The 24560-nt window shown below is 42.3% G+C and overlaps 1 protein-coding gene and 1 pseudogene across 1 annotated transcript; one reads left to right on the forward strand and one right to left on the reverse strand.

Moving 5' to 3' along the window:
- The first annotated feature begins 52 nt into the window (after positions 1-52).
- LOC138042219 (cytidine and dCMP deaminase domain-containing protein 1-like) lies at positions 53-3372 on the forward strand. The gene has a single exon (XM_068888033.1). It carries the CDS (start codon positions 185-187, stop codon positions 1427-1429), a length of 1245 nt encoding a protein of 414 aa, XP_068744134.1. The 5' UTR covers positions 53-184; the 3' UTR covers positions 1430-3372.
- A 4-nt stretch (positions 3373-3376) lies between these two features.
- Positions 3377-22707, reverse strand: LOC138042218 (calcium-responsive transcription factor-like; annotated as a pseudogene).
- Between the last annotated feature and the right edge of the window lie 1853 nt (positions 22708-24560).

The raw sequence follows: 24560 nt of genomic DNA on the forward strand, positions 1-24560 counted from the left end.
TATCAATCTGATTGGCTCATTTATAGAATGAAACAGGCGTGAAAACTTTTGCTTTGCCTTTCCTCCTCTCCCCGATCAAGGAAACGCATGCTTTTTAGTCGCAGATTACGAGCAACCAAAAAGGAGATCAGCCCTAACCAAGGACGAATAAACTGCAAATGCATGCGCTCTCAACAAACTCTTCATGATGTCCGTCCAAAACAAAAAAGATCCTCAAAGTACAGAGTCCGATCAAAGGGGAAAACCTTCGACTTCTTACGCCTCCAGATATTCCAGACTTACTAAAGACAATTTGTACATGATTGTTGCACTTTGGATGCAAGATTTCCCACAGGACAAAGAAGATTTCCCAGAGGACAAACCAGAAGATTCTTACAGAAAAGTAGGAGCTGTACTCGTTTTGCCAAACGACAAAATTTACGCCGTCGACTGTTCCCGCAATGGCGTTCACGCAGTTGCTCGTTTGTTGATGATGCATCACAACGTCCTCGAAGACTGCAAAGTTTTTGTATCGAGGAAACCATGCTCTTTTTGCACAAAGCTTCTGGTCCAGTCTAAAGTCAAGAGGGTCTTCTATTTGCCAATTGAGCCAGAGTACTCCCTGATGAAAGACGTCGACTTTGAAGAAGAAACATTACGGGTTGATAACCTATTTAAAGTAAGCTCAATCAGCCAAAGTGTTTTTGTTCCAGAAGTGGGAGAGGATGTTATCAAGGACGTTCAACACAGGCACCAAACACCAGAGCGAACAAGAAATGAAATGGCACAAAATCTTAAAGAAACATATTGGAACGACGATTGGATGAGAGAGGCCAAAAATAAACTTCCATGGCACGCTTTCGATGAAGAAATGAGACGTCAGGTTGAAAGCGATTTTACACAAATGTTGACGTGGATGGCATCGATTTTGGTCGTATCCGAGAAAGGATACAATAATGAACTTGAATCATCTGAAAGTGAGCGTGAACCGACTTCAGGTAACACGAAATTGAAAAGGGATGAAAGATTCCACTTAATGACCTTGGCAAAGTTCCTAGCCGAACGTACTGACGATCCAAAGACCGGGGTAGGAGCAGTAATCACAAACAAAAAGAAAGAAATTGTTGGGCTTGGCTGGAATGGATTTCCATCAAAAGCGCTGTACGGCGAATTCCCAAGAGCTTCTGACAGAGATGACGTACCAGACAAGAAATATCCGTACGTCATTCACGCAGAACAGAATGCGCTACTTACGCGGAACACTAAGAACATTGAAGGTGGAACCTTGTTCGTGACAAAGACGCCGTGTAATGAGTGCACTGCATTACTAGAGATGCTTGGAATAAAGACATTTGTCTTGGGCCAAAAGTTAGAAAAGAAAAGCAAGGATGGAATAAGTTATCAAAAATTCCCTAAAGGAGTTGAAAGTGGCAAATTTACTTGCTTGTAAATTTGGAATTGAATAGCGATGGGGCAAGGACGGAGGAATCTTGAATCCAGCTTTTGAAGTAAACTCCTTGAGGGAGGAATTGGTGATGAAGAGCGATTCTACAAAGCGAAAGTGAGGTCACTCGTGCTCGGGTTGCAGTTTGATTTCAGTTTCAAAACGTTAACGTTTGCCGGACTGCTTTTAGTATATGACTGTCTAATTAGTGATTTTAGGCGCGCTAAAAGATCGCGTCATGAAAATCGTAACTTTTTTGATTGCCTTTTTTGCAATGTGAGCTTCTGGTACAGTTCATTTCCTGTTTCCCTATCTTGACTATTTGGTCTTCGAATCTTGATATTTTTAAATTATAGATAGTCTGTAATCACTACATTATATATAGTTTACTATCAAATGTTAATAATAATGATCATGATAATAATAATAATAATAATAATAATAATAGTAATGATCTTTTAATTGTTCTAGAATCTAAATCTTGTCTACAATGTTCCCAGTTGTTAGTTTTTGCTGCCATTTTCAGTCATCAGCAGCTAACCGCATAAGGATATTTTTAAGTTCTTATAACGGAATTAAGTTTTTTAAAGGGCCTATGGTAAACGATAATTTTATGACACTGGAGATGCTGATAAATAGAATGGAACATTAAACCTGGTCCTCACTAGCTATGAAAGCATAACCAATATTCACCAAACTCAGTAGAGTGTTGGTCCATAGTATGTATTGTTTGGACAAAAACACAAGTTTCAAGTTAATGCATCAGCATAATATATTGCTTATGATAGCATCGTTAGTGAAGACCAGACTTTCGGGAACAAAATCTTCCTTTTAAGAATTGTCAATCGAAGTTACGTCCCACAAACTTCCCCGCAAACTGGTTGTGATAGATCCTGAGAGATGACGTCAAAATGTGGTAAGAACAAAACAAGTGATCGCCTTGTGTGTCACTGATGCTCTTACCACATTTTGATGTCTTCTTTGATCTATTACTAAGCAGACGCACGGCAACATGGAATCTGTTTGTTTTATATAATATTTAAAGAATTAAACGTTTTTTTGTGATGACGTCAGCTATGCGTCTGTTCCCTGACAAATTTTATTAAATTCTCAACCTCGAATAATGCAATTCTAGCTTTTTCATTGGTTCACAGGACCTCGGTTATCAGCCATTATACCTGCGCTTGACCTTATATGGAAATGAATGCGGCAAATGTCGCTCGGCAGAAAACTTTTGGTACCCGGAAATCACATCCCTTTCCGGTCGTTTCTTAAACTTAAATAAAATTTAGCAAAACCGACGGTTGAGAATTTAATAAAAGAATTATTCCATTCGCCTTTTTTGGATACAAGATAGGTAATAGTCAACTCGGCGCTACGCGCTCTCGTATCCAACGCGGGCTCATGGAATAATTGTTAAGTACAAATAACTAACTGTACAATATCGTGGAATATTTGTACTCGTTTCGTGCGTTTTTTGTACAATAACTAATACAGTTGGATAATAAATATCCATATTTCCAGATAAGTGCGAGGATTACTTCTCTCATTCTTCAATGAAATTTTGTTATGATGTTTTGGGTAACGTGATTTATTTCAAAACCCAAGAAAGGCTAGAGAATTACCAAGAAATTTTTCAAAATCTGTGGCCAACGTTCCATGCATCCAAACAGATCTTTCAACAAAATCTTTAGTTGGGTGCCTCTCAAAATGGCACATTTACAATACGTAGTTTTAAAAGGTTTAACCCTTAAGACTGTTTAACATGACAACCCAACCAAAATTAAGATAAGCTTCTACACTTATATTGGATAGTAGGAACACAATTTTTTAGATATTACGCATGAGTTCAATGCCACCTGCTTTGAGTTTTAGCAGGGCTTTTAATCCAAGATTTAAAATGAACATTTTTTGTGTAAGGAGATAAATAAAAATAGTTTATACTGAGAGCTTTGAAGTATTTAGTTTCCACTTTATTGTCCACTTGCTTTTTGTAGCAAAATTACCGATCTACTTGGTGTAAACTTTTCTCTCCCTTTTTGGGCGAAGTTGCGGCTACTAAACAGCGACTGGAGAATGGCAATACCAAAATACCGTCACTTAACGCAACCGTGAGGTTAATGGCCTTGCATGCTCGATCCAAGAAAGTTAGATCCATCAGTTAATAAAGACTGCTTACTGTTCAAGGCAGTCCAACTAAAACACCTGGATTTGGAACTGTAAAAGAGCACAACCTAACACACGCATGCATTCAGTGTAGAAGGCTTATTGCGTGAGAACTGCAGGTGTTTCACTCATGACATTCGTAACAACATTGTTTTGAGATACAATCGGTGATTCAACTTCCGTAACTTGCTGGCCGTTTTCAAAGAGAAGGGCCAGAGGTAACGTTTCATGGGATTTGCAGCTCTGAGCCTGCCCATTGTGATCCTGTATATCCTGTATATTCTGTTCCCTTTCCAACCCTTTAAGATAGTTCTCTTCCACAGCTCTTTGCTCCTTTATATCCCCTGAACCTGTTTCTGTGGAAACTGTGACTCCTTCTGATGTTTCAGTCATACCTTGAGGTGTTTCCTCTTCAGAGATGCTGATCTGGGGCGAAGGATAACTACTTGAGTACTTCTCAGTATTATGACAATCAACCGCCACTTGCTGACGGCTTGAATAATCCTGCGTAGTTAACAGATTATTCTGGTATTGCGCTGTGATGCCATGGGTACTGTCTTGTATTGATGGGAAAGTGGAATCAGTTACCATGATTACTGGTCGTGCTGGATCCACTGAGACAAAATGTCTGTCTTCGTTTGTTTGTGACAGGTTTGTAAGTTGGGTACTGGCCAAGTTCTGTTCAGGTGTGGATTTGGGAATGTTTATCTGGGAAGGACCGCTAGTTGCTATTCTGCTTTCCTGGTCTGTGATGCTTTCTTTAACCTACATTTCATTAGAAAACAGCAGCATTGAGGTTTAAATCCACGAGGCGTAGCCGGGTGTTTTTAGACCCGATAAAACACGTGCTGTGAGTTTTTTGAACGGCTTCAAAAACATTCCACAAAAAGCGTGTCCCTCTGGACTCAGAACAATGGTTACAATTGAAAGAGGAGAATATTAGGATACAAGAAAAAAAAGCTATGCCTGAGGAGTGTTTTATCAGCTGATAAAACTTCGTATACTAATAAGGGGGAGGTTTATCCATGTAAAGTCACTGCACGCGATGTATTATCAACCATTTAATAGGTCAATTATTATTGAGTTTTTTAATTTCAAACTTATTTATAACCTTAAAAAACCAAGATTACCAATCAACGTAACGACGTCAAATAAAGCCATGATCCTCGCAGTTATGGACGCAATTTTAGCAATTGCGTAGAGAAGCCTGAAAAATTCAGGCTCCCAACGTCAGTGGCTTCATAGCTCAGTTGGTTAGAGCGTCGCGCCGGTATCGCGAGGTCAAGGGTCCAAACCCCGTTGGGAGCCTGAACGCTTCCCTACGCAATTGCTAAAATTGCGTCCATAACTGCGAGGATCATAGCTTTATTTGATTTCATATCCGCAGTTCAGCATATGATTCGTCTCATGTATATTGTTCCGTTCCTTGTAACCAAGTTTCACACCCACAATTGCCAGGCGTAAATTTGTAGAAGGCAGGAAAATGGGTGAATCACAACAATATCATTTACTATTTAACTGGGAGCAAACATGTCTAGGAAATGATATGAATGCGAGTGCATTTCGTTCACGATTTATGGGCACAAGTAATGCTTTGAAAGATCTCAAAAATACAATTTAAGAACTTTCAAAACACCACGAGCGACTATAAATTATGAAATGCATGAGCAAGTTCACATGATTTTTTTATTTATAAAACACTCAACAAATTACCCCATCGCTTTGTTCCCATAGCAACTTCCGTATTGCATTCTAACCTATTCATGCATTACCGGTAGTCGTTTGACCAATCAGAAAGGCGACATTTTGTTGAGTATACAGTGTATAATAAATTATGATACTGTTTCTTGGTTATCAATATTTCAGTTTGTTGAACCATCATTATATCTTCTTTGTTTCTTTCTTTAATAATATTTACTTTTTTATTTTTTATTTCTCACGTTAGCCTTTCGTTTTAGCATACAACAAGATCGTAGATACGTCCATGTACACTGTAGCTGTATTCTGTAGTATGCGGTCACAAAGACTGAGTGAATAACTAGGATACATGTACCAAGTTAAAGCCTAACTAATGTGGCGTTCAATGATAATCATCATCATCATTTATTTGCCTTAATATTAAAATGAATTTTACAAAGTACAGCATGCTGTTAGGCAAGGAGACCTCAAGAAACCACCAGGCTTATAGGAGAGGCCACATCAACATCACAATATGATAAGAAATAAGGGCTGCAAAGGTGTGCAGCTAGGATAATTCAGTAACTATTTCAATAAAAACTCTTAGCCTAGCACTTTTTTCCTTAAGATAGGAAAGCTTGACAAGTTTATCAATATTAGTATTATGTTTGTGGTACCTGTTGGCTGTTAAAGACTTCTTCCTTGATGAGGGAGGTGAAATCCACACCAAGTGCCTGACGCTTCTGTGGAGGTTCATCATCTGCCCTCTCCTCTTTTGTTTTTACTTGCTTAATTGTGTTCTGACCTGAGGAGGCAGCATCAATCATAGCTTCACCATCAGCTGGTGTTGATATGACTTGTTCTGGAACTGCAGAAGAGTGTAGTGATTGACAACATTTACTCATTGATAGCCGAGTTATACGAAAATGTTGAATTATAGGTGATATGTGAAGTTTGACTTTACCATTTGAAAAGTTGCCATAAAACAAGAATATCATTTCAAAAATAGTAATAATAAATAATTATCACTATTTTTGAAAGGATGCTCTTGTTTAGGAATATACGGCGCAGACGTTGCTACAAGCATTATCTATTGACCCCTTTTGACATGAAATACATGTAGCCCTAATATTTAAAGTGCCTCTGTAATAAAAAAATAAATTACCGCCTTTTTTCTCCAGATTTTGAAAAGTATGTTTGCTTAAAACCTGACTGGCAAAATTTTGAGCTTTTATTTTTCTAAAGGCCGTTTACTTTGAGTGTACGTTTTGGATTTCATGGTTCGCTATTACTCACATTCAAAACTGACCTATTGGACCTCAGAGGGTTGGGTCAAGTGAAAAGTGACGTCAAAGGCTCACTAGCTTAAAGTTTCAGCATGTGAATGCAGCTTATTATAAATTATATGCAAAAAGTGGGTTTAAAAGTCTGAAGGCCCAAAACTCCCATGCTGCATATTAATTCTGCGGCGTACACACGCATTGCATTCTTAAACTGGTGAGCCTTTGACATCATTTTCTCCGCAATCCAGCTCTCTCAAGATCTTAAAGTTAGTAAAGGCAGATCATAAAACAGGAAATTTCCAGTAAATATAAACAGGTGTCTTTCTGAAATCAAGGCTTAAAACTTTGATAGTTTTGAAGTCCAAAGAAAAATAGGAACTGATATTTTGGTCTTAGGGGCATTTTAATAAATGAAATGAGCTCTTTGAATCAATTCTGTTTTTAGTTTGCCAAGCATGATCTTGTTTTTCATTCATTTATGATTATCATGTTACACATGGACAGTAGGTAACACCTTTATTCGTCATCCATGTAATTTGACCAACAACGATGACATCAAACATCAAAGTCTCTCAGTGTAAAAAGAAAGAAGCCTTTACCATGTGCTGATGATAACTAGAGTATGGCTAGGGAATTTAAGATCTACGACTGCGATGGTCGATGAAAACGTCACCTCAAAATATAACTTGGCTCTATTGTTAGTCTTTCGCGATTATTCAGTCTAGTTCGCGTCGTACAATGTTGGCAAAGTATCCTAAAAATAAATCAGTACGAGCTGTTTCAAATTTAAAATAGAGAATGAAGGATTCTCTGTTGCATGCTTACGTTGTCGTCAAAAATTCAAATTTGGTGATTTCACGTCGTCGTTATGTAGAGGACATCAAACATACTTGCTAAAATCTGTGCTGCACATGCAGCACGATTATTTATGCTCTTTTAACCAATGATATTATTGTTTTGTTGCGTTGTCGTAGTCGTAACCGTCGTCGTTTCTTAAATTCCCCACTAGTTCATACAGTACACAGTGTTAAGAGGTTGAGCCAAAAATTCTGGCTGAGACAAAAAAGCATTGGGCTTTAAACTGCTGTTCCTCCAATCATTACCCTGTCACCTGAACCCCTAAGAAGCAACCAAATCAAATACACTGTAAAAGGTCAGACCACAGACCTCTTTCATAATGGCAGCCAAAGGAAATATTCTTTTGTTTTAATGCTAATAAGCCTTTCTAGCCTTGCTAAGACAAAGTCCATGAATAAGATGGACCTTTTTTCTCAAAATTCAAATCAAAAATCGGGGGTGTGGCTTATCTACGGAAACATCTGAGGTTGGAGTTTTCTAAAATAACTTCTCAAGATGTGACTGAATATAAACATATAACAAACTGAAAGCGTGTTGTTATTGATCATTGTCTTTTTCGCTTTTTCATGGGTGGTGGCTAAAGGAGCCATTTTGTATCTTAAGTGTTCATTTGCGATTCTTGTTCTCTGAGAGTTCTTTCAAGCAATTAATTTCACTTTACTCGCACAACTGAACACTAAACTACAGGGAACCTCCATTCCTCCACAAAGCTGTTTGCTTTAGCCTGATTTCAAGCCAAAAGGGACTAGGTAAGTCATAGGATCAGCAATTATTGATCCATATAGTCAGAAAGAGCACACTGAGATTTACAAAATCCTCACGCTTGGTGTTAATCGGGCTAATTTTGACTGAGATACAGCCATTTAAATACGTCAAAACTTACAAAGAAATGTTGATCATTTGGACGCCGTGTTCACATGGCCATACATTTCTTTGTAAATAATTTTGACGTTTTTTAATGGCTCTATCTCGCTTAATATTGGGTCTATTAACACCAAACTTAATGATTTTGTAAAGCTTGGTGTGCACGTTTTTGTGTGGAACAATTCTGGTAGTTGCTAATTAATCCCATAATTAGCAGACTCGCACTTTTTCCCCCTCGACTTAAGTCGATAGAGTCTTGTGCCAGTCTAATTGTAACAACCATTGCGCTAGTGTTTTGAAACCATACTTATTTGTCATTGTTGCTTCCATGTAATAATAAAACTTATAATTTGAACTTCAAAGTTTGCTGTCTTTATTTTTTTTCCAAAATTTGAGCTTTCATCATAGAAGCACTTTAAAGTTTGTAATTTGTTACATGCTCCTTGAGTTGGTTGCTTTTTCACTTGCTGCTGCAAGCAGACCTCATGAACTAGCCAAATTTAATTCACAGATTCAATAAATATTTATTTCTTACCAGTGTCAGACAGCTGTCCACCACCAGCAATCTGAACAGTTTCAAGATTTGTTCCAACTCGCACCATGGGTGTTGAAGTTGCTGAAGAAGCTTGCAGTGCAGTATCCAACATGCTCAAGATGTTACTTGACTGTCCATGTGGCGTCACGTATGCTGCTGACACTGGCACTTGACTTGGGTTTTCTGTTTGCTGTGAGGCCAAAAAGGCCACAGCGCTACGACTGTTGTCTAATGACTGAGGGATGAATGCAACAGTTTGTGGAGTTGCTGTTGTCTGTGGCGATGTATTTGTTTGCTGTGGTATGAAGGTCACTGTCTGTGCACCAGTACCAGCCTGTAAAGAGGCATGGCTGAGGCTGGCTACTTGTGAAGCCGGTATGGTCAGAGAGAGTGTTGTTGGTGTCTCTGAATCGGACTGACCAGAGAAGAAACTGCTGGCATTTACCACAATGACAACTTGACCTAAGTAAAAACACAAAAATTAACTTTCAAGTTAATAATAATCCCATAAAGGGTTGCCAGTCATCTACATGTACCTTCTACCAAACAATGACATGAAATTACTTTTATTAAGGATTTGTAGAGAATGTGAGCACTATGAAATTCCATTACTACCCTTCAGCTACATTCATACACTCAGCAGCATTAAGCAATCTACACTGTATTTTGTTGATGGTAGAAAACACACTTGAAAGTCAATTACCTTTAAAACAAAATATTCCAATGTGCACAAAAAGTCATCACAACAATTTTGTAGTGTCTTGCTTTCTAACTTTGCATCATGCACAAATTTCAGATCAGTGGCTTATCAGCTAGAGTTTTCTTTTTTTTTTGTACCGGCCCCAAATTGACCTTGGTTGAAACAAGTTGACCAAGGCTGAAACAAAATGAAGCTACAGGTAGAATAATATTTAATAGCCTCTTGTTACAATTACCTTCATCTCGCCCTGGACCAGAGCCCTGTGTGATGAGAATCTGTGGTTGGCTGGAGATATCTACCTCTGCAGTTTGTCCATCAGAGCCTTGAATGATCTCCAGCTGAGTTTCACTTTCTTGATAGTTCTCTCTGTTGGCCTGTTGACAATATAACATTTCTTTTATCAAGAGACCATTGCATTGATGACAATATCTACTGTTTACCCAGCCACAATTCTTTTATCATTAAGTTACATGTATGTACGTAGGTTACTCTTAGGAGTTAATTCATCTGAAAGAATAGTTGGTGGGGAATTATAAGGGCCGATTTACACGATGCGATTTTGTCGCATGCGACAAGCTCACGTCAGGTCTACGACATGACTTTACGATTGTCGCAGCGTTTTAAAACATGTTTTAAAATGCTACGACATTTTTTCTGACGTACCCAACAATCGCAAATCATGTCGTGGGCCTGTCGTAAGCCGTTGTCGCATGCGACAAAGTCGTACCGTGTAAATCGGCCCTAAGACACTCCTCATCATCACTCAAAATTTTGATTTGCTTGATGTGGAAATTGCAGTATGTACCATATGATGGGATTCCCTTCTTGAATACAGGTACATGTATCTCAATGTACAGTCACATGTATAAATTTCCCCACATGAGTACTCTGTAAACAGCATAACTTCACATACTTAAATGTGTTATAGAGACTACTGTTGTGTTGGTGGCGGCTTAATTTATTTGTATTTCTTTTTTCCTAGTACTTAAGCAGTTCCACCAAGATTTTAAGGTTGATATAATAGACCATTTTACAGTTGTAGCTAAGTTACCTGGCCTAAGAATGGAAGCGAGGCTGCCGGTGACCATGATTTGATAAAAAACCTTCATGCTTTTGTAATGTTAATATGGACTAATTAGCATTACAACAACCTAATTTACATGATAAAAGCAGTGGGGGCTGTATCAATGCAAGGTCACCGGCAGCCTTGCAGCCATTCATAGGCCTGGTCGCTGTGCAAACAACTGTAAAATAGCCTATTCCACCAGAGGTTTTGTCTAGACTACTAGTTGCTAATTTACCAGCACCAGGTACCAGGTAAATAGTTTATTGTCACCATGTCATCTGAACATTTCCCTTTTAGTCATATTAGTTACATGTAATTAAGACTTGTAAGTTTTTGTTAATTATAAAATATAGTTAAATAAAATTTAACATAGTTAACGACTAGGAGCTAGTCTGGTTAGTAGTGTTTTGCAGGCGGTTGTTAGTGTCTTGGCCGTCTGGTAGCGTTGTTCAGCGTTTTGGTGCGTTCTGTAGCGTTTGTTATAGTTACATGGTTCACGACCGGGAGCTAGTCCGGTCAGTAGCGTTTTGCAGGCGTTTGTTAGCGTTGTTATGCGTTTTTGTAGCGTTTGCAGCACTCTTTAGGTTGGGGGAGCCCTGGGGCTGACATGGTTCAGCGGTATTCCTGCGTAGTGCATGCGTTGTCCAATGTGCTTGCAGCGTGTTTGTTGGCGTGGCGTTGTGAGTCGGTTTAGGAGTTTAGTGGTTCTCGGCGTTCTTCTTCTCGCTTCGTTGGCTATCTCGGTCGCTGTCCAGGTTGAAATAGAAGTTCTTCGATCTTCGACCGTCTCCATCTCGTCTTCACCGCCGTGTTGTGGTTCGTCTTATCTTCTCTTGTACCAGTTCCGATAGTCGGCTCGTCGCTCAGATAGCGTGGCGTTTCTTTGGCGGGCTTAGTGTAGCGGTTCCCAGTTGTGGTCAACAAAAGAAAAACAACAATAGAGAAAACACAAGGATTTCTTCCGTCATCGACCGTGGTTTCCTCGCCCTCTGTCGTGTCTGTTGGTTTGTCTTTACTCGCTCATCGCTCTTTCGTGCTTCGGACCATCGTGTGCTCCGATACGTTTATTTTGGCGGGCTTAGTGTAGCGGTTCCCAGTTGTGGTCAACAAAGGAATAAATTCTAAGGATTTCGTCAGTCATCGACCAGGGTTTTTCTTCGGCGGCTGTCGTGTTTATTGGTTTGTCTTTCCTTCACTCGTCGCTCTTTCGTCCCTGGACCGTAGTGTGCTCGCCGATCCGTTAGCGTGGCCAAAGGACTTCGTCCTTCATCGCCCGCGGTTTTTTCTCGCTCTCTGTCGTGTTTGTTGGTTCGTTTTTCACTTCTTTTTCGTGGTCGCCTCTAACTCGCTCGTCGCTGGTTGGTGTTCGATCATACATCATGCCGAACCCACCTCGTTCAACCAACAATAGCTTGTCCGCCGGACTTCGTTCGGAGGACATACCTCTCTTGTCGCCCGCGCCGATGGTGGTTTCTACGGCTCCCTCTGGCCCCGTGGCGCCTTTGGCCGTCGATTCGATCGCCGAGGCTGTTGTTCGCGCGCTTGGAAGCACTCTTCCGACTATCATCTCTTCAATTCAAGGGAGCGCCCCCTCGCCATTACCCCCTTCCGTCCTTGGCACTTCTGTTGGCGTCACTCCATCTAGCTCCTCTGGATCGACTGCTGTTTCTTGTGATGTCAATGTCTCGTCTATGGCTTTTGGGGCGTCATCAGGTACGTTTACTTTGCCGGCCTTCATTCCTACCTTTTCTCCTGTGTCGGCCATCACTGACTCAAGCTCGGCCCGCTTCATGGCCCCCATTACCTCTCCATTCGCGAGTCCCAGTGTATCCGGCAGCCTGCCAAGTTTTGGTAACTCTGGATCAGTGCCTACGTCTGATAAGGCTTTCATTGTTGGTCCTGGTCATGCACCAGTCCCGGCAAAATTGGCCAAGAAGATCATCGAGGGCCAGTTCGTGGAGTTGGCGGATCTACTTACAGTCAATCTCCGAGCTGGGGATCAGGAACCACAGACCTTCCTGGAGGGTAAACTCCTGGTGTCCAATGTAAAACGCAGGCAGGTTGAAATCAAGGATATTCTTACTTGGACTGAAGCCTTCACGATTTTCCAGCTGGTCCTGTGCGCCTCTCACCCCCTGCGTTGGTTAGACTTGACCAGATATAAGCTGCTCATTATTCAAACAGCCCGCCAATATCCAGGTCTGGCTTGGCTTGAATACGATCTGGCCTTCAGAAGGGATGCCGCTGCCTCAGGCCTTACGGATTGGTCCAAAATGAATTTGGATCTGTATAGTTTTCATTTGCGTTTGCCAGCATCGTCCTCACTGCAACCAAGGCCGTCTTCCCTTTCCGGGTTTCCTCAGTCTTCCTCAGACAGCCCAGACTCCCACCGACGCACACCATTCTGCCATTCCTGGAATGAAGGGAAATGCCGGTGGCTATTTGGGAAGTGCAAGTTCCGCCACAACTGCAGCAATTGCGAGGGAGAGCATACCAAGGCTAACTGCCCCTTTCCCCGCTCAGCTGGATTTCGTTCCCGTTCCCGCTCCCCCTCCCCTGGAGGGAGCAGGGGACAGTACTGAGGGGCGAGGTTCGCCCAGTGTTGTGTTTGTACATAGTTTGAATGATGTGATTGCGTTGCCTCGCCAGCCGAATGGATTGCCTCAGTTGGCAAAGTTGTTTTGTCCTGTTCCAGTTTCAGTTCCAGTCTCAGTTCCCGTTTCTGTTCCAGTTAAGCCCAGCGTTCCAGTTGTCTCTTTTGCCCCGTTATCTCCGGTGTCTCAGGTCACACCATTACAGTTGGATCAATTTCAAGCCGAATTATGCCACCATCCCAACAAGTCAGCTGTGGCATTTGTGACTTCTGGCATACGGGATGGATTTCGGATAGGCTTTGACCCATCCTTGGTGTCCCTCAAATCTGCATCTTCAAACATGCGTAGCTCGGCTGAGCACCCATCAGTGATTGACTCCTACTTGCAAGCTGAAGTCTCTTCTGGCAGGGTGGCAGGTCCTTTTCCAGTGCCCCCGCTTCCGTCATTGCAAATAAGTCGTTTCGGGGTGATCCCCAAAACTAATCAGCCTGGGAAGTGGCGTCTCATTTTAGACCTATCATCCCCAGAGGGGCAAAGCGTCAATGACGGCATCCCTAAGCCCCCGTTTACAGTTCAGTATGTTTCAGTGGATGCTTTCATTGATGGCATAATGTCTCTGGGTCGAGGAACGTTAATGGCCAAGTTCGACGTGGCCAGTGCATATCGGAATGTGGCTATCCACCCAGACGATCGCCCCCTTCTTGGCATGAAGTGGCGTGGGCAATATTTTGTGGATTTGGTGCTCCCTTTTGGGCTGCGTTCAGCACCATTTATTTTCACCGCCATTGCAGACCTGGTTGAATGGATCCTGGTTCACAATTATGAGGTTACATTTCTCCGTCATTACTTGGACGATTTCCTCACTTTGGGCCCACCGGCGTCCCCTGTGTGCCACAACAACCTTCAAACCTGCGTTCGTCTGTGTTCAAAACTTGGCCTTCCCCTTAATCCAGATAAGTTGGAGGGACCCGCGACTCGTCTTACAATCCTTGGGATTGAACTTGACTCCGAGAATCTTCAGGCTCGCCTTCCGACTGACAAGAGAGATAGGATTGTTTCACTGTTAGATGAGTGGTCAGCAAAACGTTTTTGTAAACGTCGCGAGCTGGAATCCCTGATTGGCCATCTCCATCACGCCTGCAAGGTCGCCCCACAGGGTAGGACATTCCTTCGCCGGATGATCGACTTGCTTTGTGCCTTTCGCCGTGATGATCACCCCATTAGGCTTAACCAGGAATTTCGGCGGGATTTAACCTGGTGGCGGGAACTGTTCCAAACTTGGGATGGCCTCAGTTTTTTCTGCATGCCCACATGGGCACCTCTCCCGGACTTCCAGGTCTCATCGGATGCAGCGGGCTCGTTGGGCTATGGAGCTATTTTTAAATCCCACTGGTTTGCTGGTGCCTGGTCAGCTGCACAAAGTTCCTCATCTATAGCGTACAAGGAGCTCTTCCCAATTGTAGTGGCAGCCTATCTGTGGGGCTGTCAGTGGGTATCTCGGCGGGTCGAGTTCTTTTGTGACAACGAGTCTGTGGTGGCTGTACTTAAGTCTGGCACCTCGCGGGACAAAAACTTAATGGTGTTGCTGCGTTATTTGACTATGCTGGCCATCCATCATTCCTTCTCATTTACAGCTTCATCTGTTCGAGGCAAAGCTAATCCAGTTGCTGATGCACTCTCTCGATTCCAATTTCAGCGGTTCAGACGCCTGGAGCCACAGGCCGACCCAACCCCGTCTCCTATTCCTGCTTCCCTTCTGGCAGCGCTTCAGATGCCTTGACTCAGAAGTGTCGGTTCTTACTTACCCAAGGTCTTGCACCTTCCACCCGACGAGTGTACCGATCCGCCCAACGTCGATTTACAGACTTTTGCCGCCAGGATGGTCGTGCAAACCAGGATGGCTCCATCCCCCCAGCCACTGAGGAGACTCTCATGCGCTTTGCTTCCTTCCTGGCCGACAACCTGAACCATTCCTCCATCAAGGTCTATCTATCAGCAGTGCGCTCCCTTCACATTGACCATGGCCTTCCCGACCCGCTAGTCAACTGTCTTCGTTTGCAGCGTCTGCTAAGGGGTATTAAGCGAGTTCAAGGTCCAGTGTCACCCAGGCGCCTACCTATCACCGTTGATCATCTGAAGGTCATTCAGTGCTCTTTGGACCTGTCTACTAGAGACCATGTGATGTTGTGGGCTGCGTGCTGCTTGGCATTTTTTGGGTTTTTGCGTGCGGGCGAATTCACGGTCAACTCGGCCTTTGATCCTCACACCCATATGACTGTTAGCGACCTGCAAGCGGACTCCTTGGTGAATCCCTCTTGTTTCAAAGTCCGTATCAAGTGTTCCAAGACAGACCCCTTCCGTGCGGGTTGTGATATCTACTTGGGGCGTGGCTCGGGCTCTGTGTGCCCCATAACAGCGTTGGGCACGTACTTGTCTCTGCGTGGGTCTGCTCCAGGGCCCCTGCTCTTGTTTAGTGATGGTCGTCCTCTTACCCGGCAGCAGCTATCATCCTTTTTGCAGTCTACCCTACATGGGGCTGGGTACTCCGGCGCCTACTCCGGCCATAGTTTCCGGATTGGGGCGGCGACCACTGCAGCGGCACGTGGTGTTCCGGATCACCTGATCAAAACCTTGGGGCGTTGGTCGAGCGAGGCATACCAGATCTATATCAGAACTCCAGTTAGTTCCATTGTCCGTGTTTCCTCCCAGCTGGTGGCGTAACAGGTAGTGGATTTCTCTGGTTACCAGCGGGGGTGGGTGCCTCAGGTTTGGGCTATCGGGGGCTTAGGCCTAGTTGCCCCGAGCCCCCTTGCTCCGGGTTCTTCTTACCCGGAGATCCCTTCGGCATGGCGCGGGGGGCTCGTGGCTTGGTTGCGGGTTGGGCAGGCCAGTCGGGTGTTCTAGCGCCTTGGGGATGTGACTGCGGTTGCAGCCCCCAGGCTTCCTGGGCACCTACCCTCCACTGGCGACGTGGGCGTTAAATATAGTTAAATAAAATTTAACATAGTTAACGACTAGGAGCTAGTCTGGTTAGTAGTGTTTTGCAGGCGGTTGTTAGTGTCTTGGCCGTCTGGTAGCGTTGTTCAGCGTTTTGGTGCGTTCTGTAGCGTTTGTTATAGTTACATGGTTCACGACCGGGAGCTAGTCCGGTCAGTAGCGTTTTGCAGGCGTTTGTTAGCGTTGTTATGCGTTTTTGTAGCGTTTGCAGCACTCTTTAGGTTGGGGGAGCCCTGGGGCTGACATGGTTCAGCGGTATTCCTGCGTAGTGCATGCGTTGTCCAATGTGCTTGCAGCGTGTTTGTTGGCGTGGCGTTGTGAGTCGGTTTAGGAGTTTAGTGGTTCTCGGCGTTCCCTCCCTCTCCCCCCCCTTTCTTTTTTTTTTGTGCTCTTTTTTTTTGTGTGTTATTATTATTATTATTATTATTATTATTATTATTATTATTATTATTATTATTATTATTCCACTGAGCTATCTGGCTCAAGTGTGACGGGTGCCTTAGGGGGGCCTGGCGCGGGGGGCTCGTGGCTTGGTTGCGGGTTGGGCAGGCCAGTCGGGTGTTCTAGCGCCTTGGGGATGTGACTGCGGTTGCAGCCCCCAGGCTTCCTGGGCACCTACCCTCCACTGGCGACGTGGGCGTTAATATAATATTTATCATTACAGGTTTTAGTAATTTGCAATGTCAGCCCATAAAAATGGCAGAATACTACATCTTGAAGCCAGCTGGCAAAACAAAGCTGTTAAATGAAATCAAAAGCTTTGGCTGAAAGATGCAGTATGGTTTTCAAGCCTTTAGAAAGGCCCATTATTTGGCACCAAATATGTTTAGAAAAGACTAGTAGCTTTATCGTAGCCTAAGGGACAAATTCGTTTGCAAAGAAGTTTTAGTTTTTCAGTGTGCACCGGTGGCTCAGTTGGTTGAGCACCGGGCTGTCACGTGGGAGGTTGTGAGTTCAACCCTCCGGCCGGACCAACACTCAGGGTCCTTAAATAACTGAGGAGAAAGTACTGCCTTTGTAATGACATCTGCGAATGGCTAGACTTTCTAGTCTTTTCGGATAAGGACTATAAGCCGGAGGTCCCGTCTCATAACCCTTGGGTATAAATGCTGTGGGACGTTAAAGAACCCACACACTATTCGAGAAGAGTAGGGCATGGAGTTGCCAGTGTTGTGGTCTGATCTATGGATATAGGGGTTAGGTGTCAATTGGAATGAAAGAACTTTCTGTTCCTCTTCCCTGCCACTCCATGAATTGTTTTTGAATGTTTTTCAGAATGCCTAAGGGACAAATTCTTTTGTAAAGAAGTTTTAGTTTTTTAGAATGTTTTTGCTGACCAGGTAGGGTGTTTCAACCTGGAGTGAGCTGACAAGATAAGAAAATAATTTTCAACCAAATGAACAAAAATTAATATTAACAGGATTGATATTGGAATCAAATTCACAGTTAAGGGGTAAAAAATTTAAGATGTGGTCCCACAATATGAAATTTCTGCTTTGCAGAATCGATTATCTGAACACAAGATAATAAATAAATATTATTATTATTATTATTATTATTATTATTATTATTATTATTAAAATTATTTTTACAGTATCATTCATTTTACTTTTAGCTACCCAGCTTGATCAAGACTTCTTCTCCAATAAATCTGCCCCTAAAAGTACACTTTACCTGCTGAATTATGTGCTCTTGATCCTGAGCAGTTAATCCTGCTGACTGGTATTGCTGTTGAATGCTTGCAATTGCAGCATCCGCTGTTGTTTGAGATGACTGAGAGAGTTTTTCTGGTGTGTGCTTCCGTTTACGTGTCTTTTCCTTTAAGTGGGGTGAAGTATGTGGGAGCTCTGCCAGCTAAAAGAAACAAAATTAATAATAATTTATATTGTTTACTATACGGAATATAGAAGTACATTGTGATCTGTATAAACCTTACAAGACCTTTAAACAACCTCAACACTCACTGGTGGAAGAGGTAAGAGATTTCCAGTAGCTAGCGCCATCTGTGACTGGTGAATATGATTCTGGATATCAATAATGGTAGGGAAATATGACTTGTTATGCCGGGGAGGTGGTTCCATATTTCCAAACAGTTCCTTCTCCACGTACTCCTTCAAGCAGTGCTTGACGACATAAATACCACTAACTCCCCTTGCAACAAGTTCACGGATCTTATGCATGACATCAGGATTGAGGCGCTGTCCTTGAGCTTCAGTTTCATCAGGATCCAAAGGAATGTCATCCATATCATGATATTCATGTGCTATCGGCAACGGGAGTTGAACATAGTACCTGGGGGAATGTGAAAAACTATTGATATTGATCAAATTGCTAGTTGAGACTATAAGCAATATGATTCTCCTGGTGCACACATTAATTTCACCAAGAAGTTTAATACAATAATTATTAATTTTCTTGCACTGCACTAAATTCAAGAAAAGCAGATTGCCATTGAGTGATGAATCCGAGAACCAAACAGAACTTATATACTACAAATTAAACAGAGCTAAGACTCAGTATTATTACCAAGCACCCTCTCAATTTCCATGAGAAAAAAAAAGCCTGCAATCAATCCTTGAATCAGACTTCTAAAACTCTTTTTGCCAGTGGACTGAGCAAATGGTTTCCTGATTGGCTGATGTTAAAATCATATCAATCAAACTATGAGTGGATTCAGTCAAGAAATCCCCTGTTGTCAATGATCTCTTGAAGAGACCTCTCAGCATCAAGGTTTGACCTGCATAATGAAGGTGTGCATCTATCAGTATAACAGTCTGGATAAGAATGGTCTTTGGCTTTCTTTCACTTTGACACTTGCACTTGACACTGAACAGCTGTGTGTCACACATGACTGGAATTGGGAGTTTCAGAAAAACTGATGGTACTGATGGCAAGCCTTTTGAAAAACACCCCAAACTACCTCCTATGCAGGCAACAAGTATCATGTACATGTAGTTAACCCTCTTTCCCTTCTCCTTGCATTTAGCATAATTTGTGCCTTCTTGTAGAAATACAGGCAATAAACATCACAAACTAAGCCCCCAAACTAAGCTCTTCAAGTAAACATAAGCAATTTAAAAACCCTAAATACAAGTGAAATGAACCCTGATGCTAACTCTATTGTTGTGTGTAGCTGTGTAGCTGGTGCTTAGATTTATTAGCAATGCTAGGCATAACTATTGCAAATTTGCTTCAGAATTCTGACGCTCCTGACAAGGTTTCTCTTTGAAGAGAAAAATTAATAGTTTTCAAATTATTTAAACCAATGACTCCTCCTAGGAGGGAGACTGAACAGATTTTACTCTAATGCCAGATAATTATTTTTACTCTTCAAATGGGGGCGTCTTGGTGCTAGCTGCAAGGCAAGCTGGAACACTGAAGGTTAAGGTCTGGCAAAACGAAATGTTCCACATGTAATATCATTGGCAGTCATGATTACCAGGTGGGCTGTTGCACAATTTAACCCACTGACTCCTAAGTGTGAGACTTATAGATTTTACTTTGAGAATAAGAATGAGGGAAAATTAACAGGAGTAGTTTTTCTTGACATTCAAAAAGCCTTCAACTCAGTTGGTCATTCCATTTTACTAGAGAAAGTCCAGTTTTATGGAGTCAGTGAGAGAGAATTGATCAATGTGGTTTAAGTCTTATCTTATCTGAACGAAAACAACATTGTCTCGTAAATGGATGCTTATCTACTCCAAGAAACATACTCTGTGGAGTTCCCCAAGGCTCTATCCTTGGCCCTTTGCTATTCCTTATCTATATTAATGATTTAAACCAAACTGCTTGGAATTTACTACACCCTGTTTATATGCTGACGATACTCAAATCTTTGCCACTGGTTTTGATGCAGAGGTACTTGCCAATAATTTAAATTCTGATTTAGAAACTCTTAGTAACTGGCTCACTGTTAATGGGCTTTAATTCCATCCAAATAAAACTAAGCTAATGCTTATTGGCTCAATAAATAATTTGAATTATAAGTCAGGGGATTTATCTAATCTTATCTACATTGACAATAATCTGGTTTCATACGTTCCCTCTAATAAAAATGTCTGGGAGTCCTTTTAGATGAAAGGCTGACTTTTGACACTCGTTTGAAAAAAGGCATGCACTGGTGTAGGAGAGTTGAGAAGAATTCAATCTTTCGTCCTGCTTAGGTATCCCTCGTAAATTTATATAAATCACTTATACAACCTTACTTTGATTACTATTTGCCTTTGTGGGATACTTGCGGTAAGCAATTGAAAGTTAAACTGAAAAATATTCAAAACCGAGCAGGAAGGGTTATTGCGGGTTCTTCATATGATATTAGGTCTGTTGACCTAATATTATATGAATAATGTTGTTGAATAATTTGAAATGGAAAACCCTTGAAACTAGACGCTTCCACATGAAGGATGGCAGTTGAGGAGTCAATGGGTGAACTCAAAATAATTTCTGATAATGCAACATCTGCAAGGTGACCCTCCAAGCTGCCACACCCTGGAGAAGAAAAAGTGAAAAATGCCAAAAAAAAAGTAGAAGTGACCTTGTGAAAGAGTAAGCGGGCACCCCTATATTAATTATATAGTCTGGCTTTTTGGTCTTGAGTCCTCCGTTGAGCAAAGGTGGGTACTATGTGCTAGTACCCGGGTCCCGGCTTCTAATAAAACCCCTGATGGTGTCGTATCAAGAGATAAGAAGAAAATAAACACAGAAAAAAAGTAAAAAAAAAAAAGTAAAGTGGTGCATTTATATAGCCTCCTTATCACTAACGTCTCAATGGCGCTTTACAATGATCAATTTACCCCCAGTGGACTGGAAGCATATACAGACGCAAATTGCAGCCACTTCTAAGCAGTCCATGCATGCTGGTACTCATTCCACCGACCTCGGAAGGATGGAAAGCTGAGTGAACTTTAGCGGGAAAGAAGGTCGCCAAATATTCCAGTCTCGGCAGAACCGGGAATGGAACCCGGGACCTTAGGGTTGGAAGGCAGAGATCTTACCACTGCGCCAACCCCTCCGCCAGTTAACAAGTAAGTACAACAACAATAAGAAGAAAGTAATTCAAATCAATCTTATCACCTCTCTTCTCCTCCAACGTTCACTCCTGCCAGCCTTAATGCCGTCAGTGCTCTCTCCTGAGCTTGGCGGACATTCTTTCCTTCCAGGTTTGGATCTATCCTGAACTCAGGAAATTTGCGTACTTTCTTGACATAAATCCTGGCCGGGCAAGTAGGCCGATGCCTTTTCAATGGGTTACCGTGCTCATCGTAATCCAGCTGCTTCTTGTTCACAGCCCCTTTTCTTCGCGGTCCATATTGACATTCCATGACTGTTGCTCTTCGACCTATTAAAGGTTTTTGTTCAAGTCACACAAAGAAAGAGAAACGGCTTAACGACTGCATGAACTATGATCACATTGCGGGAAAGAAGGTCGCCAAATATTCCAGTCTCGGCAGGTAGATTCTTTAGAATCTCTGTACGGTGGCCAATTTACATTATCAACTCCGTTGATAAAACCAAATTTTTGTATACTACTTCCCCACCGACGCAGCACCACAGTTTCTTTGGAAACTACCCCTTCATTCATTTATGATCACATTGATTGACCCCAGGTAAAATATTTTATAAAAGCTAAAAAAAGCTGGTTTGTCATATTTTCTACTTTTGGGGTTGTTTTGGATGCAGTCAGTGGAAAGACTGCGGATTACCGTACCTGTATTTAAGAAGGGAATCCCATCATATGGTACATACTGCGATTTCCACATCAAGCGAATGGAAGGTTTGGCCGATGATGGAGACTGTCTCGTTCCCCAGCAACTATTGGTGTGTTGTTTGTGCAAAGTCAAAATCAGGTCGAGTTCCACTTCATCCGTAACATATCCCGATAGGAATCCCCTATCAACTCGCAGTCATGAAGTCTCGCTGCCCAGGGATAATTCGTTGCGACTGCAGACAAATTCGCTATCTGCGGAGAAACTTCAAGCGAGGAGCTCGTGGCAACTGCAACGTTTTCAGCGGATATAACTAAATTTTCCTGACTTCCGGCGACAGGCTCTTGATGCTGAACTTGCACATGTGGAATATACTTGGCCTCTATGATTTCTTGCGTTCCCAGAGTCGAGGAGGTGCCTTGCGTTGTAACTGAAATGCTTTCAGTCGCCATTATCGCTTCAGAAGTAGTCATAGTCTCGGGCAAGGATGAAGCAGACACTGAGGTGATTCCCCCATTTTGCGGCGAAATACTTTGAATAGTTGACGGAATATTCCTGAAATGGCGTTTTGGAGAACTTGTGCCGCTGAAACTTGCTCAGATTCTATGATTTGTTGCTGAAGAGACTCGCTCGACAAAGTTTCGGCGGATTCCGTGGCCATTGCGACAAAACTCCCAAAACTCGCCCGACGCTTCGCAATTTAAAATTATGAGTTGTGGTTAATGAAAGTAGAGAATAGTGTTTACGCTTGAAAGCGAGACAGGAAAGATGCTATAAATAAAAGCGCCAAACTTTTGAGGAGAGCCTCGCTTTACAACGAAATGACTGCCTCGACCGCGTGGAAGAAGACCTCCTTTTCACACAAGGCCGCAAGTGAAGATGGGACACATTTCAAGCTCCCGGATGCCACACAAAGCGCAAGCACAGGGAGCATATTAATGGACCATTTCCGAGTTCATGTCTGCCTCCTCTTCAAAGCGAGTCTAAATGGGAAGTTTTTGTTTTGAAATTAGTTTTCATTCATATGTAAAGTAGAACTAATTACCATTACAAAAACTTCGCGCTTAGACTCGCTTTGAAGAGGAGGCAGACATGAACTCGGAAATGGCCCATTAACCAGGGGCACCTACGTCGATTTTGGGAAAATATCTGTTAAGAAGACGATTTGAGATCTATAATTTCGGACTATTTGTTGTAAAATTTCTTGCTTGCCTGCCTCTCCTAGGATTTTCGCATATCTGAAAAATAGTATAATTGCCCATTTTTAACGGATTTTTACCTTAAAAAGGTTTCCTAGAAATTTCGGGAGCCTTTTTTCTGGCTGAAATTTTCGAAAAGGTAAGTTTTGATCCCTATAATTTTCGGATCGCTAGACTTTCAGCTAGGAAATGCGAACAGATGAAAAATTTTTAGGGGATAACAATATGCCGATATCTACCGTTTAAATACTAAAATACGTTTAACAATGCTAGGTTTAAGTGGTTTTGAACATATATTCTGGTTGGGTGCCCCTGATTAACCGCACAATTGCAGCGCGAATCGATCTCAGCGAGAATCCATTGCTTAGAAACAGCGAAAAAATATTCAAATATTCAAAATCCCTCGAGGCTCGCTTACAACAAATTTTGACACGGCCGGTCAACCGTTCACTTATTTGCTCTCACCGTATCGAGGCTCAAGTGAACGGTTGACCAGCCGCCTCAAAATTTGTTGTAAGCGAGCGTCGAAGGATTTTGCAAATTTGGGATCATGAAGCGATTTCGGTCAAATTTTAAATCGTCCATAAATCGCTGAAATTAGGATGAAAATGCATTATTTCCAGCCAGTCCCAGCTAGCTGAATTAATAACGGTCGATTTCACTTTCTATGCATCTTCTCAGAACTGATGACAACATTTCCGTCACCTGTATCCTCCGGTCCACATTGGACCAGTCACGTTGGTGGTCAGTTTCATCCCTTGTCTCTTTTTGTACTCTCGGCACTTCATGCCTCGTACGGAAAGGCGCTTTCCGGAGTTCTTCGACCTAAGGGCGTCCGAACATTGACGTGGATTGGATTTCAACCATGACACGATCGTTTGTGTGTAGTTTGATCACGTACGGTGATTCAGAGTCAACAAGATCGATTCGCTCTGCAATTGTAAGGGGAATTTAACTTGAAAACGGTCAAATAGGACTGCACTGCTCCCTGTGGCGCAAGGGTCGAATATTTTCCTTTCAAGTTCCTTGTGCTTATGCTTGTGTTCGCTTGCTTTGTCGGAAAAGAAAACAGGAAAATTTTCTACGTCTGGCCCAAACTTAAAGCACTCGTTCCAGATTCCCCGTGTCTGAGCATTTGAAAGAAAAGTAATTTCGGAGGCCATGGTTGATTTTGATGCTTATGTCGACGTTTGTTTTCACTCAGCATGGACTACTTAACCTTTAATTCGCTTTTGCTTGCGTCGCTTGTAAAATTTATATATAGAGAGGATATTACACGGTGGCGAGAAGGTATGAATTTTATGTTCGAGTAGCAAGAACATAAACGAATCGTTGCCACGAGAACATAAAATTCCTATCTTTGAGCCAACGTGTAAGGGCGGCCATGTTGTGTCTTTTTATTACAGTGGAGACTAAATATTGAATATTTCCGATTTTAGGTGTTTCAAAAAGTAGTCAGGTTTACACAATTACGGCTGAGCTTTATAAAAAAA

This window comes from Montipora capricornis, chromosome 3, assembly GCF_036669925.1.
Source record: "Montipora capricornis isolate CH-2021 chromosome 3, ASM3666992v2, whole genome shotgun sequence".
In the NCBI taxonomy this organism is placed as follows: domain Eukaryota; kingdom Metazoa; phylum Cnidaria; class Anthozoa; order Scleractinia; family Acroporidae; genus Montipora; species Montipora capricornis.

Bases quoted from the DNA above. Each gene is read 5' to 3' on its own strand.
- LOC138042219 (XM_068888033.1), top strand. From the start codon at position 185: ATGATGTCCGTCCAAAACAAAAAAGATCCTCAAAGTACAGAGTCCGAT.